The sequence below is a fragment of the Maylandia zebra genome, linkage group LG7, assembly GCF_041146795.1.
Source record: "Maylandia zebra isolate NMK-2024a linkage group LG7, Mzebra_GT3a, whole genome shotgun sequence".
NCBI lineage: Eukaryota > Metazoa > Chordata > Actinopteri > Cichliformes > Cichlidae > Maylandia > Maylandia zebra.
Window position 1 is genome coordinate 53342886 of NC_135173.1, and position 19419 is coordinate 53362304.

The following is a 19419-nucleotide window of genomic DNA, read 5'->3' on the forward strand; positions in this document are numbered from 1 at the left end:
ATGATTTAAATAATTGATTATCACAACAAAGCCGCAGATTTTACTCCAGTCGCTGCTTAAAACCGGTGTTCTAGAATCTGCAGTACTGTAGCACAAGTAAGACTGCAGACTGTGTCAGAGAAACGTGCTTCAAGTTACAGCCAATATTGCAAAGTCATTATTGCCACCAGACACTATCACTGATGCTGTCAGTTCGAGCTGTCCTTAAAACTCGAGTCCCACGAGGCAAAGAGAGGGAGAGACTCAGAGAGGAACTCGGAGAGAGAAAGAGAGATAAACAGATGGACATGAAACACGGGAACAGAAAAGCAGACAGACAGGGTGCTGCATTGAGTTGAGAGGTGTGAGGATGTTCGATAAGCTATTATCACTCCACTTCGAGGACAACAGGTCCTTTCTGTCTCTCTTGTTTTCTTTTTCTTCCCACAGCTCACCACTTTTCTCACCGCAACCATTCTTTTCTTCCTTTGTCTGACTAATTGTTTGGAGCCAAACATTTGGTATGCAAGCAGTCGGATGATATGATCAGACACTGACTGATGTGCCACTAATGCCTGCTCTGTTTTAGTCAATGACTTCTAATTTATCAGGACTGCTACAGCTATTGTGTGCTGATGACTTAGCACGACATTAAAGATGGTGACCAGAATATCCACAACAACAGATAAGGAGACTCAGTGACGCCTGTCTGTGTAATTCATTAGTTTTTTGGTTTTGTTTTTTAACACCACCATTTATTTAACCATTCTTCTGTGTTATCTACTTTGCGCTTTTTATTTTATTGATTTTTTTTCACTTGAATTTATTGAGGATTGTATCTGTCTTGAATTATTTGCTCTGCCTCTGTGTCCCCTTGAATCACTCTTATTCTCAGCTAGATGCATTTCTTGTTTTTGCAGCAGAGGCGCTCTGCGTCATCCAGGGGACATCTCCTGCGTCGCACCATCAGCGTCCCGGTGGAAACACAGTTTCCAGAATTCCACAGCCAGCTGTCCACCGAGAGCGGTGAGTTGCCCGAGGATACACACATATGCTTTCATAAACATGCACTTATTAGTAATACTCCTGTTGCTTTCTAAAAGGCATTCACTTAAAGTAGAGTGATTGATAATTCTGTTAATATGTTAAGAATAGAGACTTTTGATGAGGTTTTTTTTATTTAGATTCAGTCCTCTGTCTCCAAAGCTGCAGAATTTTGGTGCTCAACTTATCTTGAGAAGTGCTTTCTTTGTGATATAAACAGTCGTATAACTAAATGAGGCAACTGGGTCTTGTGCTGCTTACATGCCTGGGTGAGACTTAGAAAATTCTTTTCTTCCACTGTATATCCACTAGATGGAGAGCTTGCTGCTTTGTAGCACTTCTCTGCACTTGTGCCGTCTCATGTTAACGGCTAAGAGAGATAGGGAAAAATTCTTTCCAAGTGCTGCAGTTACACTGGACTTTTTCCTCTTGCTTTTATGACAATGTGATAATAGTGTGTTGAATTCTTTTTTAAAGGTACATGTGTAGACAGTCGTGTCACTGAAAGCTGTCAGAGTCTGTGGTTGTGTTGCGATCAGTCCAAATGAGACGCCACTATCAGCTTTCCAACCGATGCTGTGCCGGTGTGGAGCCAGCTCTGCTATGGTGCTTTTGGATGACAAGCTCCGACTCCATGATTGCTGCACATGCTTTATGCTCAAGTTTTTAGTTTATCTGTTTTAGTCTATCTGTTTTAGTTTTAGGGAAAGATTTAGAGATGTGTATTTTTACAAGTATTTACAACGACATCACAGTTACAAGATTGTGAGCAAGGGATGAGACCTCAAGAGACTGTTGCATATGCATTTTTGAGAGTTCCCTTCTTGAAGGTGAACTGATTTTATTATTTATTTATTTATTACACTTATTACTGAAATACACGTTTTAAAAAAAACTTTGAAAAAAACTTTTGCAGATTGCACTCACACGCTGGTGCACCCTGTTTAGTAAATCTGGCTGGTGTTTAAGGCTTGGTTGATTTGGAGTGGAATTTGCAGCTTTAACCAACCATCACCATCAGAGGGCGCCATTTAGCTCATTTTAACATCTAACTCTACTTTCCCAGACTAAGTCAGTTTTACATGGGCAAGGGTGGGCTGCAGATGAGTGCAGATGAGTCAGCATGTTGTCATTTTAGTAGTGAGTGGCTCTGGTTTACTTGTTTTATCAGCTTTTATGGATTTGTTTGGAAATTTGCCAATATCTCCACTTGGCTGATAGGAAACCTGCAACTGTTTGCATGTAGTAACTGTGCTCTCACATGTGTGTTGTGTTGTTCGAGTAGTATTGCTCACATTCTTTACTTTTTATAGTGGGACTGCATCAAATGTACACCCTAAACACCTGAAGCTTGTCTCCGTATCTATTGCGGACCTTTGTTTTTCCTCTGAAGAGATTATTCTATTTACATTACATTTTGTTTTGGTGAATATTACCTTGTTTATTTCCATCTTCTTTTTTTACCGCAGCTACTATGAGAGCACTGTTTCTTTCAGCATGCACTTGCTTTTATTTGTAGCAGCATTTCTTCTAAGCACTGAGTCACAAACAAAAATCTGGGTAGTTTTTCTTGCCGTGAGGTTTTTGAGAGAGTCTATTTCTATGTTTGTGAGTGAGTGTGTATTTCTGCTTATTTGGAATAAATGTGGCTGCTGTCTGTCAGCTTGTGAGCTGATACATATAGCTGGTACATATAGATTGAACCCAATTAGTGTGCTAAATATAAGCTTATGCTTATTTTTGTTAGGGGTCATAGAAACGACTGCACTGTTAAACCATCACTAGTGGAAACAACTTTAAAAAAGTACAAAAAAAAAGCATGAATTACAAATGTTTTCATTTATTTTGTATTCTCAGCTAAAATGTCTTAAATATTTGACATTTTTCTTCCTTCTTGCATTCTGTTATTGACTCATATCGTTTATTTTACCGCCAAAGTAAGGCCGCATTATTGTTAGAATAATGAGAGCTAGATAATGTGACAAGCAGAAAGGTCTTTCTGTCTGTCTCAATGTTACGGCCACATTCATTCTAAATGAGCTGACAGCCCAGAATGCCATACACATATAATATTTTCTTCTGCAACATGTGTTTCCCATTTTTTTGCCATCCATTCCGATTGATTCGAGCAATGACATGAAAATGGGAAATCAGCAGAAGACACTTGATTACACGGCATCTCTGTGATTAGGTTGATTTTGTTTGGTAAGAGATGGAGGCTAAACGAATAAATAGTCTGTCGACTTCTCCCATAGTTACAGGGTACCTTTGCAACTTTGCCAGTGACAATCACAAACATTTTCCATGATGATTATGTAACACAGTTTCAGAACTGCTGATTCGCATTTCCATAGTCACCATAATCTATTCTGAGTGTTAGGTAGAATACATTACAATACATTAATACTATATTAATGCAGCAGTTATTATATCAGAAGTTAAAATGTAGCCTCATTCTTTATAGTCTTCTTTTACCTTGAGTATGTAGGCAAATTCATCTTGTTATTCTTTAATAGAATTGCCATAATACACACAATTTGACTGTAAAGATAACTTGATACAGTTGGATCTATCCATTTTGAATGCAGACTGGAGCCTATCCTCGCTGTCACAGAGGCCAGTTACACCTTACACAATTATTCACACCTATAGTCAATTTAGAGTCATCAGTTAACCTAACATGCATGTGTTTGGATTGTACAGCAGAGAGCTTAAGCAGGCATGACTTGCAAACTCCACACAGAAAGTGAGCAGTTTCCAACTGTGAGCACAAACCACAACACCATGCTAGCTGAAACAATGTCATAGCCAATATTTTTTTTGTTTATATGCTGTCAAGTGTTTTGTAGTTTTTACATATTTGATTTAAGTTTAAGTGATTCCTCTGATGATTAGTGGATATCACTTATTAGACTTATTGTAAAGTCTTTAATAAGACTCCAGATGCTCTTTCTAGCAGTAGAAATAGTTATGTACATGTCATTACCAGTACTGACTTAATATACAATAAAGTTATTATTGCATGTTGTTGATCTGCGTACATGTGAGCGCCTGACTTTTTGTAGCTTGCGAGTTAATATTAAGAGTGTAAACTAGGGGTATCCAACTCCAGGCTTCAAGGGTATCAAGATGTGTCCTTAAAAGGCTAAATGACCTCCTCAACATGTCTTGAGGTTGTCCAGAGGCCTGGTAATGAACTAATCATTTGATTCAGGTGTGTTGACCCAGGATGCTATCTAAAACCTGCAGGACACCGGTCCTTGAGGCCTGGAGTTGGACACCCCTGGTGTAAGTGTATAATTTAAATATAGATTGGTAATGGCGTGGCATTAATACGTTAGCCAAAACATTTACACCAAAATAAATGACTAGCATTGTCCTCCTTTTCTTGTCATAATCTTGTTTGACTAGATTTAGAGCATAGATGTGATTACTATATTCGGCCACGCTCAACTAATCTATTGCTCTTGAAAATCCATTAGCTACCAGGGCCACTTGTCTTTTGGCCAGCATCTTTTCCAAGTCGGACATGTGCCCTGTCATCTGCAGGGCTATGTAGCATTTGTGTGTCTACTTTGTCAACAAGCCCTCTTGCAACTAGCAAGAGGTAGAATGTTTGCAACCATGCCAATCATTTTGTTACTATAAAAGTTGAAATGAACAGTTATAACCTCTCTTCCCTGAAGTAGAGGCATGAGAGCATATAGAGCATATAGTATCCGTGTCCATGATATCCTATATGGTATGTTGTATGTCTTAATTGAGTGAAAGGGAACAGATATACACAATGTGTCATTATGTCTGCTCTTATTAAAAAAATGCCATTATTAGATTATTAATACTAATGAAACAGAGCATAGTATTAAAAATAAATCCATCGAAAGGCTACCATGAGGTACTCCTGAGCAAAGTACCGTCCCTACACACTGCTCCCCGGGCGCTGAATTGGTGCCTGCCCACTGCTTCTCTGAGTGAATTGGTTAAATGCAGAGAGTAATTGTACTGGCAATCAACTGCAATTTACATTTTAGATCGACAGCATAATTTTCATAACCCATTAAATGGCTACTACTGCAAAACCGATCTAAGTCTTTCAATCTAAGTCCAACGAGTCATGATAAAAAAAAACTTATGTTACCTTATCGAGTGCAGATTTGCAGCAGAAACATGATGGTCTTCAAAACTAAGTGAAAACTAATAGTAAATGACTCTTGTTCACTGGTACAGGAGCAAAAAGAAAAAATAAACTGATCACTTCAAAAACCTAAACTGACACAAGGGTTTCTAAATGTATTCCTAAAGCAAGTAGTAATACAGGGAGTGCAGAATTATTAGGCAAGTTGTATTTTTGAGGAATAATGTTATTATTGAACAACAACCATGTTCTCAATGAACCCAAAAAACTCATTAATATCAAAGCTGAATGTTTTTGGAAGTAGTTTTTAGTTTGTTTTTAGTTTGAGCTATTTTAGGGGGATATCTGTGTGTGCAGGTGACTATTACTGTGCATAATTATTAGGCAACTTAACAAAAAACAAATATATACCCATTTCAATTATTTATTTTTACCAGTGAAACCAATATAACATCTCCACATTCACAAATATACATTTCTGACATTCAAAAACAAAACAAAAACAAATCAGCGACCAATATAGCCACCTTTCTTTGCAAGGACACTCAAAAGCCTGCCATCCATGGATTCTGTCAGTGTTTTGATCTGTTCACCATCAACATTGCGTGCAGCAGCAACCACAGCCTCCCAGACACTGTTCAGAGAGGAGTACTGTTTTCCCTCCTTGTAAATCTCACATTTGATGATGGACCACAGGTTCTCAATGGGGTTCAGATCAGGTGAACAAGGTGGCCATGTCATTAGTTTTTCTTCTTTTATACCCTTTCTTGCCACCCACGCTGTGGAGTACTTGGACGCGTGTGATGGAGCATTGTCCTGCATGAAAATTATGTTTTTCTTGAAGGATGCAGACTTCTTCCTGTACCACTGCTTGAAGAAGGTGTCTTCCAGAAACTGGCAGTAGGACTGGGAGTTGAGCTTGACTCCATCCTCAACCCGAAAAGGCCCCACAAGCTCATCTTTGATGATACCAGCCCAAACCAGTACTCCACCTCCACCTTGCTGGCGTCTGAGTCGGACTGGAGCTCTCTGCCCTTTACCAATCCAGCCACGGGCCCATCCGTCTGGCCCATCAAGACTCACTCTCATTTCATCAGTCCATAAAACCTTAGAAAAACCAGTCTTGAGATATTTCTTGGCCCAGTCTTGACGTTTCAGCTTGTGTGTCTTGTTCAGTGGTGGTCGTCTTTCAGCCTTTCTTACCTTGGCCATGTCTCTGAGTATTGCACACCTTGTGCTTTTGGGCACTCCAGTGATGTTGCAGCTCTGAAATATGGCCAAACTGGTGGCAAGTGGCATCTTGGCAGCTGCACGCTTGACTTTTCTCTGTTCATGGGCAGTTATTTTGCGCCTTGGTTTTTCCACACGCTTCTTGCGACCCTGTTGACTATTTTGAATGAAACGCTTGATTGTTCGATGATCACGCTTCAGAAGCTTTGCAATTTTGAGACTGCTGCATCCCTCTGCAAGATATCTCACTATTTTTGACTTTTCTGAGCCTGTCAAGTCCTTCTTTTGACCCATTTTGCCAAAGGAAAGGACGTTGCCTAATAATTATGCACACCTGATATAGGGTGTTGATGTCATTAGACCACACCCCTTCTCATTACAGAGATGCACATCACCTAATATGCTTAATTGGTAGTAGGCTTTCGAACCTACACAGCTTGGAGTAAGACAACATGCATGAAGAGGATGATGTGGACAAAATACTCATTTGCCTAATAATTCTGCACTCCCTGTATGTGCTTTAATCAGTGTGTAACCTTTAAAGCTGGATTTTGTGTGTGTGTGTGTGTGTGTGTGTGTGTGTGTGTGTGTGTGTGTGTGTGTGTGTGTGTGTGTGTGTGTGTGTGTGTGTGTGTGTGTGTGTGTGTGTGCGTGTTTTGCACCTGTAGCATTTTCTAATCTTGATCCACATCACAACACTACAAACACTCTCACCGTCTATTTTTTGCTAAATTATTCATTGGCATAGGTCCCTACCTCTCTTGTCCTTGTGTGACACGAGCTCTAAACAAGCAGTGTGATGAATAAAAACTTCACTTTGATGAATAGGAATCTAACACAAATCAGAGAGCGGTCTCATCTCATCCTCAGACTGAATAGCGAGTGGCTGCCGCCTCTATTCTTTTGAACTCGTCGAGTTTTCTGCACAAACACCCATAAGAGCGAGAGCCTTCTTATGCTCCCACCAGAACAACTGAGCTTAATTTCATAGAGGTGAAAGTTTTAGCCTCAGAAGAGTTCTCAACTTTTGGTTCTTGGGCACATGCTGCCCTATTTTCCTCCTTTTTTCTTGCTGTAAGCTGTAACATTTAGATAGGATTAAGTAGAACCACATAACTGACCAAAGGCTGCTGAATGATTTATACAAGCCTTACAGCCCAAATACTGAATCACATGTGTTCTAAGTCCCTCAAGTCATTTTTCTTCACAGAGTGTCTAATTACAATTAGCTACTATTAACTAAAAGTGACAGTGTTCTTCACATTGTGCCACTTGACATTGGGCTGATTGGTATTTGATTATTTTGCCTTAAAATAAAAACCATCTGAAATATTGTGGAGATATAGCTCATCTTATTTTAGATCAGCTATATCTTTCTATATATTTTCTTAACCCATAGCTATATAAACTAGATAAACTCAAGTGCTGTATGTATAGAGATTAATGGCTCCATTTGGTTGAATTGCTATGCTGAAAGGATTGAACAGAAACGATTGCAGTGTAGGTGCTGACTCATCCTGTTGCTGTACACTAACCTATTTCTGCAATAGAAATAGGTTCATGTACACTCAACGGCCACTTTGTACATCTGTTCATCTGCTTTGAAATGCAAATATAAAACCAGCCAATTGCATGCCAGCAACTCGGTGCATTTAGGCATGTAGACATGGTCAACACAAACTGCTGAATTGCAACTCGAGCATCATAATGAAAAATAAGGTGATTTAAGTGACTTTGAATCTGCCACGCTTGTTGGTGCCTGACGGGCTGGTCTGAGTATTTCAGAAACTGATGATGTACTGAAAGCATAGCTAGTGTGTGCAGAGAATGGTCCGGAAAAGAGAAAATATCCAGTGAGCACAGAATTTGCCTTGTTGATTCCAGAGGTCAGCTGACAGTTGCCAAACTGGTTCAACCTGAAAGGAAGACAACAGTAACCCAAATAACTACTCATTACAACCACAACCCTCACCCACCTCAAATTTCTTTATGGTTTTTGTTTTTTTTTTGGATCAAGACTTTCTTGTAATTTCTTTTTAAAGTGGTCTTGACCAATCAGCCTGTCCAAAGTGTACCCCGCCTCTCACTCTATGGTAGCTGGGTTATGCTCCACACACCCCCGTGACCCTGAATTGGATTAACAGAAGAGGATGGATGGACAGATAGATGGATGATTCTCAAACAGCTGTTGTTTGTGCAAAAATATGGCATATCTCAGCATGGTGTGCAGTGAGTTCTTAAAAAATTGAAGAAGCTGGACAACTAGAGGGCAAGAGAGGAAGTGGCAGACTTAAAAATCTATCTACAGGAGATGAACAGCATCTGAAAGTCCTTAAGAACTAGGACAAATCCATCAAAGACGTGACACCGAACATGAGAGAGGTGGCTCAAGTGCGATATGTGTAGATCATTAAGAAAATTCATTATGATGATGTAAAGTAGATTTAATCAAACTAAACAGAACAGCAATAGGATTAAATATGTAAAACGGTGAAAACTGAATTTGGTTCCTATTCAAATAAAATACACTTGCCAAGTTGAGGTTGTAATATTAAATATATAAGGAGTTTTACAAATGCAAAATTCAACTTTAGGTTGAAAAACCCCTAATGAGCAAACATCTTTAAAACCACTGATCATACAAACATTTTTATAATTTTACTGTCATGTGTGGAAAGAAGGAGATTGGTAGTTATGTAGAGGCAATAATATTACACATAGTTCTGACACTTCTTGATTTTATTGGAATTTGAATGTTTGTAGGTCTTAAAGCAAACATTAAAAACATTCAGTATGACTTTTTTAAATGGTGCAGGAACTCTGAACTTAAATGTGCTGTTTTGCGCCCACTCATAACTCCAGAGTTATAAGCAAGTACTTTTTTCCAAAACTGATATTACAAACTTCTTGTTACTTTTTTAATGATGAGAGAAAATACATATAAAGTGTAATATTGATCAAAGTGGAAACACTACCAACACTCCCTCCACCCGTATCTCTCTCTCTCTCTCTCTCTCTCTCTCTCTGTGGAAACTGCTTCTTTCTCTCCTCCCTCCCATTCTGTGCTCTCTCTCTCTTTCTCTCTCTGCCTGCTCTCCAGAGAGGTTGCTTAGTCAGACAGATGTAACACAGCGGTGGAAGCCTGAGCTGAGCTGGCAGGCTGCAGGGGCCATACCAGCGGCAGCACCTCCGAATTTGGGGGGGGGGGGAACGGCAGAGCAGAGACGGCACTGGCAGAGGAGATAAAACAGGACCTGCAGTTGTAGTTCCAGCGGTTGCAGCGGAGTTATCGAGTAAACTTTGCCTCAGGATATGGGTGTGTTGATCCGAGCGCTCATCGCTCTGTGAATTTAACATGGACACTGACACCAGCAATCATCCAGAGGCACAGGATGGTAAGTGGGAGGAAAAAAGATGAGAAATGATGGAAGTGATACTTTAAGTGGAAAAAAGAAAGAAAGTTGAGGCACATATGTAAAAGAGAGTTCGGTCACTTGCTTTTCCTGTCAGCTTTCTGTTATGACTAGGCTTTTCGCTTGGCTCTTGAGCTGTTGACTAGGGCCTCAGTGGTCAGTGATGAATGGGACTCCAGTCTATTCTTCTGAGTGAGGGGGTTAAGGGGTGAAGGGCGTTACATAGCAATGTGATGAAATGGGCTGCCTGCTAAAGACGCTACTTGTCTCACCAGGATTTGCTTTTGGCTTTGTTGTATGTGAGCAAGTTCAAACCTCTGTGCTGTGCTGATTCTCTCTGGAATTTGCCTTCAGTTGTTGACTGCATTTTGGTATGAGCTTCATGCAGCTGGAAGCTCTCTTCTCGGTCTTTGAATAGAATAATTAAACGTGGAATATGTGAGGTCCGTGGGTGGACCAGTTAATTTTTTTTGGTGTTTTTTTTTTTTTATCTCAAATGCACCGAGATATTTCAATCTGAATATTTGAAGGCTGTATAGTGGTTGTACCATGTGGGTGTTTGTGTTAAAAACACAGAGCAGCAGGAACAAATGAAAGCAGGAGACAGAGGGAAAGAGAAGGGGGGGCAGAAAGAGAAAGAGTTATGTACACAAATAAATCCAGGGGGATCGAAACGGCACTGTAGGCCACTCTTTCTCTCTCTTCCCCCTCATTTTCCACTGCCTTTTCTTCCACCACTCCAAAATGTTAGAGCCTAAACTAGATAGTTAAAAAGAAAAGGGAGAAGGAAAAAAAATTGGTGTGTTATTAACTGGGCCAGAAAAGACGATGTTTTGTCTTCATGACCAACGGGGAAGGACTCTGCTGTGCTGCTGATGAAGAATGCGGTTAACAGAATGAGTCAACAGAGAGCATATTTCCAAGAGACCATAGTTTCCCTTTGCCAGCATCTAAGCCACATTGCTTTATGCACTGGGCTGTCTGCCACGACAGAGAAGGAAAAGACAAAGAAAAGGGGGAAAGAAAACCGTTAGATGAAACTTTGGCATTTTCATCCATCCCTTGAGACGCAAAACTTCTGGTAAAAGTTGAACCGAAATAAGCGCGAACACTGAGCTCTATCTTGAGATAAAATGCCAGCTTCATTGCTCTAACATCAACTGTCTCCTCTCAACCGCACTCTCCTCACATTCCTTTCAAAAGGTTTAATATACAAGGAAAAGTTGGTGTAGGAAAGGCAATAATCTGATATCGTCCAATTACATTCTCACTTCAGGCTTGCAAGCTACAGGAAGAATTCACACTTCCCGAGGTTTGCAGGCTTCAGTTCATCTGTCATGCACACACACTTTCACGCACACAACAAGTCTAAGAGTAGTGTATTTATACAGTATAAGCTTATTATTTACATGTTGTACCCACTGCATTACGTATTTTACATTTAAAGTAGATGTAGAGTCCTTGTCTGCAACTGGCTGATTGTTATGGGACTGATCTGTGACTGAATCTACCTGTTTCCCATTTCTGTTGGCAGAAAGCAGAGAAATGCTGATGCTATGTATTACTTTATGAAATAGCACTGGGTGGAAGTGGGACTGCTACCAGACAAGCTAATAAAAAGAGATCAATAGTCAGACCTATTACTGTTATATACATATATATGAAAAAATGCAACTCTTTTTTTTCCATGGATTTCATATTTGTAGTTTCATCCCGTGCTTAAATTTACCCCAGTAAAGTTTTTGACCTTTTCAGCACTAAAGAAACCACTCTCACTCTCAGCAGATGCTCCCCAGAGTTTCCATGTCGTTGCTTTGTCTCTGCCACCAGCTTATACTGAAGTCAGTATATACTTGTTTCTTTTCAGGTGCCTTATATATCGGTCATGTTGAAAGTAAGTCTATGTATCCATCCTGTGACATGCCAGCACTGCAGAAGTGCACATAGCCAAAGGGCTGTCACTTTCCTGTGTCCCTGTGTATTTATCTTCTACCAAGGGCAGCTGTCATAAAGGAGAGTAGCTTTTTAAATATAGACAAAAAACACATTTATCTGTCATGATATGATGGAATAAGTCATAATACTGCTCCCGATCAGGTCAGCACATCTTTTAATTATAACACAATGTAAAGCAAATGAGTATAAAGCAGCCTTGCCGTTTTAGGCATCCAAATAAATACATGCACTGTGCTAGTTTATTGCAGGGGCATGCGGTGAGGAGTGGAGGTCTCAGGAAGGGAAGTAAAGAGAGAGAGAGTCCTTATCCATGGCCTTCATTGACATGTAAATAGGTCTGCATGTTTTGTCCTAGATGAGAAAGGTTGAACGCCTGCTCATGTACTGGAGGACAAAATACAGCTTTAACCTGTCTCACATTAGACGGGGAGACTGGACCAGCTGAGCTTTTTGATATTCCTGAAAAACAGTGGGCTTTCTCTTTGTTTTCCATTTTGACCCCATAGTCTGACTAACATTCTAAATATACCATCCAGAGCTGTGGTTTTATGGTTTAAAGTGCTGTGGGCTTTGTCATTAAAAATGCTTGGCTTTTAATAAAAGATTTATTCTTACTCCTATTGTCATGTGCTTAAACCTCGCTAGTAGACTGGAGCTGGGTGGTACAGCAGGAGCAAATTTAGGAACTGGGCTGTCAGCTTAACACTTGTAATCTGGTTTTAATAAATGAGACACTATCTTGAAAAAAGGCCAAAAACTGGTGGAAAGACAATATGCGGTCATTCTGTCCCACTTCCCAAAAGGGCTGTGTCAAAGTTTCAAGGACTCAGATTTAAGGTTGTGGGTAACGCTGTCCCAGAACACCGGACTTGCAGTAAACCTGCAGAGCTGTCACATAATTTTTCTCATGTGAATGATGAGAAAGTGGAGCTAGTGACTGAAACCTGACTGGAGAAAATGATCAAAAGGAGGTAATTTAATTGAAAAATGTTGATGACTGCGGTGAAGTAAATTTTTTCTTGACGAGAGTTTGGGGTTTGGCGGGTGTTTTTGGTGGTGGTGGGTTCGCACCTTTAGAGTCATCATGGTATTGCACTTTAATCGACTTTCTCTTTGGTTTCACTGAACTAAACCAATGGCAGCTTCTACTTTTAAATTCAGTTACTGTTGTGAACTAATTGAGTCTGATATAGCAAACTCATTTGAGCACAGTTGCTAATTGAAAAATCCAACAGTTATGGAAAAACATCTGCAATTTGTCATTTTCTTTTTCAGCTCTTGATGATTGTATATAACTAAATGATACACTTCAAGTGGGATCCTCTGGGGAATTTTATCACTGGAAATGCCACTACCCACACTATACAGACCTTATGTGACTTCATATTAAATTCAGTTCAACTGAATTGTATTCATATAGCACCACATCAAAACCAAAGTCACCTCAAGGTGCTTTATATTGTAAGGTAAAGACCTGACAATAATACAAAAAAAACCCCAACAATCAGACGACCCCCTATGAGCTAACACTTGGAGACAGTGGGAAGGAAAAACTCACTTTTAACGGGAAGAAACCTCCAGCAGAACCAGGCTTAGGGAGGGGCAGCCGTCTGCTGCAACCATGTGCTTCACATAGTTGTAGCAGACTTGAGACAAGCTAGGTTTTTTCTAAACCTCAACTTTGACTGCTGTGGTTGTCCTTGTGCTTTATATGTTTCTCATGCTTATGCAGTAATGCCAAATAATATCATTGTATCTCACACGCTTCATCTGTGAGGCCTGGTAGAGATCATAATCTCACCCGCTGTTTTTGTGAAATTCGGTTGTGAAGCCTCAAGCCATTTTCTTACCCCTCCCTTAACGCTCCCAATTCAAGGGAGAGTTAGTTGTCAACATGTGTCCATTGTGAAAGGAGTACAATACGAGTCAATGAGTCAGTGAAGCTCACTTCACAACCAGAAGTCTTTTTGCAACCATTAGGTATGCCCTTTTATGCTGCCTATATTAGGTAATAGCATTCTTTACCACCAACTTCTGCCTCGCTGATTCCATCCCACCAGTAGGGAATGATAATATTGTGACATAAATTATTAATTTTTATTACTTAATGATTATTAGAAGATTAAAAAATAATCGCATTTCTATATGGTACAAAAATACAAATTACATCATAATAGCAAATAAATAATTAATAATTAAACAATAATAACATTAAGAAGAAGAAGAATATTTATATCCTTATGTTTACAAGTATAATAATAAATGGTTTACCCTTTATTGTCATGGCAAATGATAAATGTTACAAATTATCCAGTGAAGTTACAAAGAGAGGCTTTAATGTTTAATACCATTACCCTTCTATTCAGGTAAGAACAAAGACTATGTCACATTGTGTACAAATGTCAGCTTTGATTTCTGGATATTGAGAATTTAACATGATGACCTCATACTATAATTTAGGGCAGCCAAATCTATCGGACAGCCTGTCATTAAGAGCCAAAGTATAAACAAAGGAGCACCTCTTCAACCTGCCACTGGATTAGCTGGCAAGGAAAAGAATATCAGGAGCAGTTTTCAAATGACAGGCTGCGTGTTGTGGCAAAGGCGTTTCTTAACTAAAGAGCCTCTGATGTTATTTTGAAATGAAAACCAGGCATTACCTTCAAATATAGCCACAGTTGTCCACCTCTCATTGGTACTGGACTACATATGTATTTTTTTTTTTAAAAAGAAGAAAAAAAAAAGAATATAGCTTTGTAACTTAAGACCTTGCGTCATCCAGATCCAGATTGTATCTATTCGAGCTGATTGCATTTCACACTTGGATTTAAAATTCTCCACGAATGCATTTCAATTGACTGCTTATGATGGGATTCTGCTTCCACACTTAATAGTATATTTGACTTTTTCTGTGGGGAATAGTGTGAATGTTTCTGAAGTGAAAAAAGAAACCATCACACACATTTGTAGCTGTGCAGCCACACAAGAAGATTGCTGTGGGTATTTGCATAATTGCATAATGGATAGTACAACATAAAAAAAAGAAGGGAAAAAACCGAGCAACAAAAGACCTTGAAACCACAGAGAAGGCTGAGTCTTCTGAGCTTGACAGTTTTTCAAGCTGTCTGTATAAAACTTAACTAGGTGGTGCTTTGAAAGAAGTCAGTGTCATGTTTGCTGTATTTCTTGCAAAAGGGGACACACTGTTCCAACATTTTAGGTTTAAATACCAATAAAAAGATCCAATACCAATACCTGTCCTTTGTCATCGTAAATGAATAAGCTGTAATCCTCACTGTAAGGAAGAGAGAAGAGAGGAAGAGCCTAAATCTTGCTTTCCAAATACAGAAATACTAGTACTGTGCAATACTCCAAAATTTGGCATTGATCTGGTACCAAATAAACACATGGCCAGTATTGATCTGATACCAATACTGATACAGATACTTTTAGCCTAATTTTCATAGAGCGTTTTTAAACTATGTTTTTATTTAAAACAATTCAGTGGGCTACAAATTGAACATCGAGGATAGAAACAAAGTATCAATCTGATACCAATACCAGCTTTGGATTCAGTGCTATCGATGTTTGGATCTAGCCACCTCTTCAATGATAGTGAAATACAAATACATTGTAGTATACACATTAACTTAGCTAATCTGTTTTTAAAATAATGCATAACCACAGCACCAAGATAGAGAAATGAATTGTTTTATTTGCATTTGTGTTAATTCTGCTCAGTGGGAGTCTTTATGCACTCCTTCCTTTCTTTCCTCTGCTCTCAGTTTCACTGCATGTGCACAGGGAGTGGAGCAAAAATAACAGTAATCAAGTTGAGGACAGCTCATTATGTTAGTGAAGTGCTGAGACTTAGATACAGGAAGTGAGGGAAAGACTTGGAGCAACACTATGAATGGAGCTGTTTGGTTATCAAAATCACTTGCTGACTGTTTGTGGTTATATCTGAAATTAGTGGAAACTTGAAAAATATATATATGCATAAATGTAGAACGTGAAATACCTTCAGACTAGTGACCCACTACTGTTGGCTTTCTCATGCACTTCTGGTGACCGGCTGCTTGTTCAGTAAACTTAGTAAACAAAGCGTAAATAAATAGATTGGCACCATAGATTGAGGATAATCTATTCATTACTCACCAATAACAGATCTAGCTGTTTGAGCTGGTACTGGACTGGCCGGTGCCTTCCTAGCTGTAAATGTGAATACTGTTGTACAAACAGAGCAGAGCAGTCAGGTGTCCTCTGTGCTTTTTGAGATGATGCTGCTAATAATTTTCCTAAAAGACAATTCCATTTTTTTTCACTACAGTGAAATCCAAACTAATCACACGTTATAGCCGCCGTATGACTTTTATATGCACACTTTTTTTAAAAGTGTGATTTGCGATGCCGTGAGCAAGACGTTCAGCAGAAGACATGCCACAAACATTTGTTTCTTCTTCTGCTGCAGTGCACAGTTTGCCTCTTCATAGAATAGAACCACAGAGGACCATTTGGCAGATCTTTAACACTTGTATCCTCCCATTTGCTTTCTCTCTATCATGCTTGTTTTTAGACTCTTTAAGTCATTTTACATGTCATTAGTAACACCAAAGTAAAAATCTGTACGCTGATTCAAAATCATTACTGCGTCAGATATGCTCTGCAATCTCCCAGCCTTAAATGGCGTGTTTGTTCGTGGCTACAGGCCCAGTTAAAAAGTTCCACATTTGTCTGAAGCAGAAACTAAAATTTGAGATCGCTTTCTCTAAGACGTTACACACAACAGGTGGTAGATGGACGCTAGAAGCACTCCATTTGGTTAATGTGAGCGAGGGCACCCTAATGACGTTTGCCTGCTCTAGTCTTACATGGACATGGAAAGGTCAGGGCCGTGAGCCTCTAAAGTTCCTAAAAAGACCATCAGGGAAAAGAAGCTTTTATTTGGAATGTAAACAGCGGTAAAGGAATAGCTGCATAATATATATACATATATATATATATATGAATATATATATATAACTAGAGGTTAAGTGTTAACCAAACGTTTCAGAGTTATACACAGGAGATCACACATGAAAAGTTAATCAAACACTTAAACTAGTCTGGTGGTGTATATGGTGTATATAAATAACACTGTAAAAGCTGAGCTAAGCAATAACCTCAGAGAGCTGTCTTGTGGCCAGCAGCAACAGTGGCACGACTCCATCTGGCCCCATTTGTCAGAAAGCCTCCCTGATGGGATACTGTCAGTCAACAGAGCACTGCAACCAGAGGGAAAGCAGAGCTTGTCTGAGACAACAGAGGGTTAAAAAAAAAAGAAGGGAAAATTGGAACGCTAATGTAGAAATCTAGATGATGCCTTTGCAGCGTGTTGTGTAGATGACAAGTGTGTTGGTGTGGTTCGTGCGTACACGTGTGTGCGAATCTGTGGCGTGTTTTGCTTTTGAAGTGTGTGATGTGTGTCTAAGATGAAGTGACTGCAAGGGCCAGGAACGGAGCCAAGTGCAGCCGTGAGCGCGTTACATGCTCACAACAAATTTATGTTGGTTGTATGCTTTTCATGTCTCTGTAAATCTTCTGTAAATGGAGCACACTGAGCAAAAGAGAAGCCGAGAGTGGCGAGGGAATGAGCCGAGGAAAGAGAAATGGAAAATACTGACTGAGTGACGGGAACAGTAACTGCTAAAGTAACAAGGAATGGCACACTTGGGCAACTCCCCTCCCACCCCCCCTATAATCAAAGTAGGATTCTCAAATTTTTTCAGGTAAATTGATCTTAATTTGTGTTTATCCTTCCTTATTGTTTATTTGGTTTACTCAGTTACAGATTTGTCATGATCCACTGGAGCACGTGTTTCAGTGCCAGTGCTGGTGGGAAAATCCGATTATTTGAGCCTAAAATTAGACCTCTGGAGTAGCAGCAACATACAACTTAAGGTATTCGCTATAAATCCTTTGTTTTTATCTTTACATTCAAATCAAGTGAAGTGTCACAGGCTGTAAACTGTATGTAAAAGATCTAAGAGCAGTCACGGGGACATTAAAAAAAAGATACGTTGTAACAACAGTAACAATGTCTGAGATAATCAGTGTATATGATAAGTTCTTGGGAAATTCAGTTAGTAATGTCTCAAGTATTCCAAAGGGTTAATGAGGTTCTCTTTATAATGATGTTGAAGATTCTGTTATAAAAACTTTATGAATCTGTAAAGCTTCTTTTATAGTTCAGTTAAATTCAGATTCTTACAGCTCTCATTTGCCTTCTTGATAGTAATATACCATGTAAACAAAGTATACAAATAATAATAATGATTTGTAATATGTAATAGACTATAATTGCCTTTGGTTTTCTCATAGTGCTAACCCAATAGGTTCAATTTGTTCTGATTCGGTTTTTACAGCTCCTCTTCTTTGATAGTTTGAAGAAACAACACGGTAAAGAGGATTTTAGAATTTCATTCATTTTTCTTTTTCAGGAAAACAAAGGGTGGAAACGCACAACAGCAACTCAAGTGTTATTGTGCTGGCTGTAAAGTACTGCAAAATCACATTGCCTGTTTACAGTTACAGCACACAGCTGAATAGTAGAGAAGTCTCAAAAGCTTTGGCATCTAGCTAGCGCTACAGAAGAGGAGCAGCACATGCTAACGGGAGATAAATTCAGATAGAAAACAAAAACATGCAAACAGCGAGAGATGTAGAAAGATATAAGAAAGAGAGGATGTGAATGGAAGATGAGAGATTATGTTCAAAGGTAAGGACTGCGAGTAAAATTTTATAAACTGTAAACCTAAAACTAAGTGAATTATAACTAAATGAATGATGCTAGGTATGCTAATTTTGTTTGAATGTACCAGGCAGCGTACTGCAGGCTAACCTGGTCAGTTTGAACTATTGTTTTAGGCTTTGCAGTGATTTCTGACAGATGCAAGGCCAGCTGTGGTGTTAGTAAACATCAAGAGTAAAAGACATCAATTGAAATCAAACATACAGCTCTCTGCTCAAACCTTGTTGAATGCAGAAAAATCCACAAAAAACAGTGAATATCAGTGTAGCAGCCCAGGCCAGCGGACCACAGCCTGTACAGGAAAATCTATTGGAACTCACAAAACCCTTTATTAACCCTGTGCCGATCCGATATTAGATTATTTAAAAAGCTGATATTGAAAAGCTGATATATATGAAACCTAAAATGATCTCTCCAAGCTTTGTTGTATGTTCTTATTTATTATTTTCCCCTATTCTGCTGAGATCAGCTGGTTGTTGTGTTTGTGTGCCCAACAGTGAAGTTGTTTCACTTTCTGTCCCTCTGGTGGAAAATCTACACCCTCATAATATTGTTGAAGGATCTTTTCCCATCTGTTTTCTCCTTTTTTCATTTGTATTTATCTTCTGTCATAAATGTCAATAGTGATAAATCAGAAAATACCTATTATCGGCCTCCCGATAAATCGGTTGGGCTCTAGCTAACAATAGTGTCAGAAACAGTTGGGGGGAGATGATTGACTTTGCTACTAATCAAAGTGAGGTCTGGATGTTATATGGTATGTATGTTTAACTGCTGGTGCACAAGTTGCTCCAGTTGAAGCCTTTGTAGGAGTTGAATTCCCTTTGGTATTTTCCTGCAAAAAGCACTTGCTGGCCCAGTGGACACGGTAG

General features: G+C 39.2%; 1 protein-coding gene across 3 annotated transcripts in view; it reads left to right on the plus strand.

Moving 5' to 3' along the window:
• Positions 1-896: 896 nt before the first annotated feature.
• LOC101473317 (disabled homolog 2-interacting protein) overlaps positions 897-19419 on the plus strand; it is a 165659-nt gene continuing 147136 nt past the window's right edge. The window contains exon 1 of one of the 3 annotated variants that reach the window (XM_004549828.5): positions 897-1005. Coding sequence is in view for 2 of the 3 variants with exons in the window: in XM_004549833.4 (XP_004549890.1) it covers positions 9744-9783 (40 nt within the window). In the remaining variant the exon portion in view is untranslated. Of the gene's footprint in view, positions 1006-9502; positions 9784-18411; positions 18515-19419 lie in introns of those variants that run through there. The other 2 variants (XM_004549833.4, XM_076886663.1) reach the window with 2 other exon arrangements.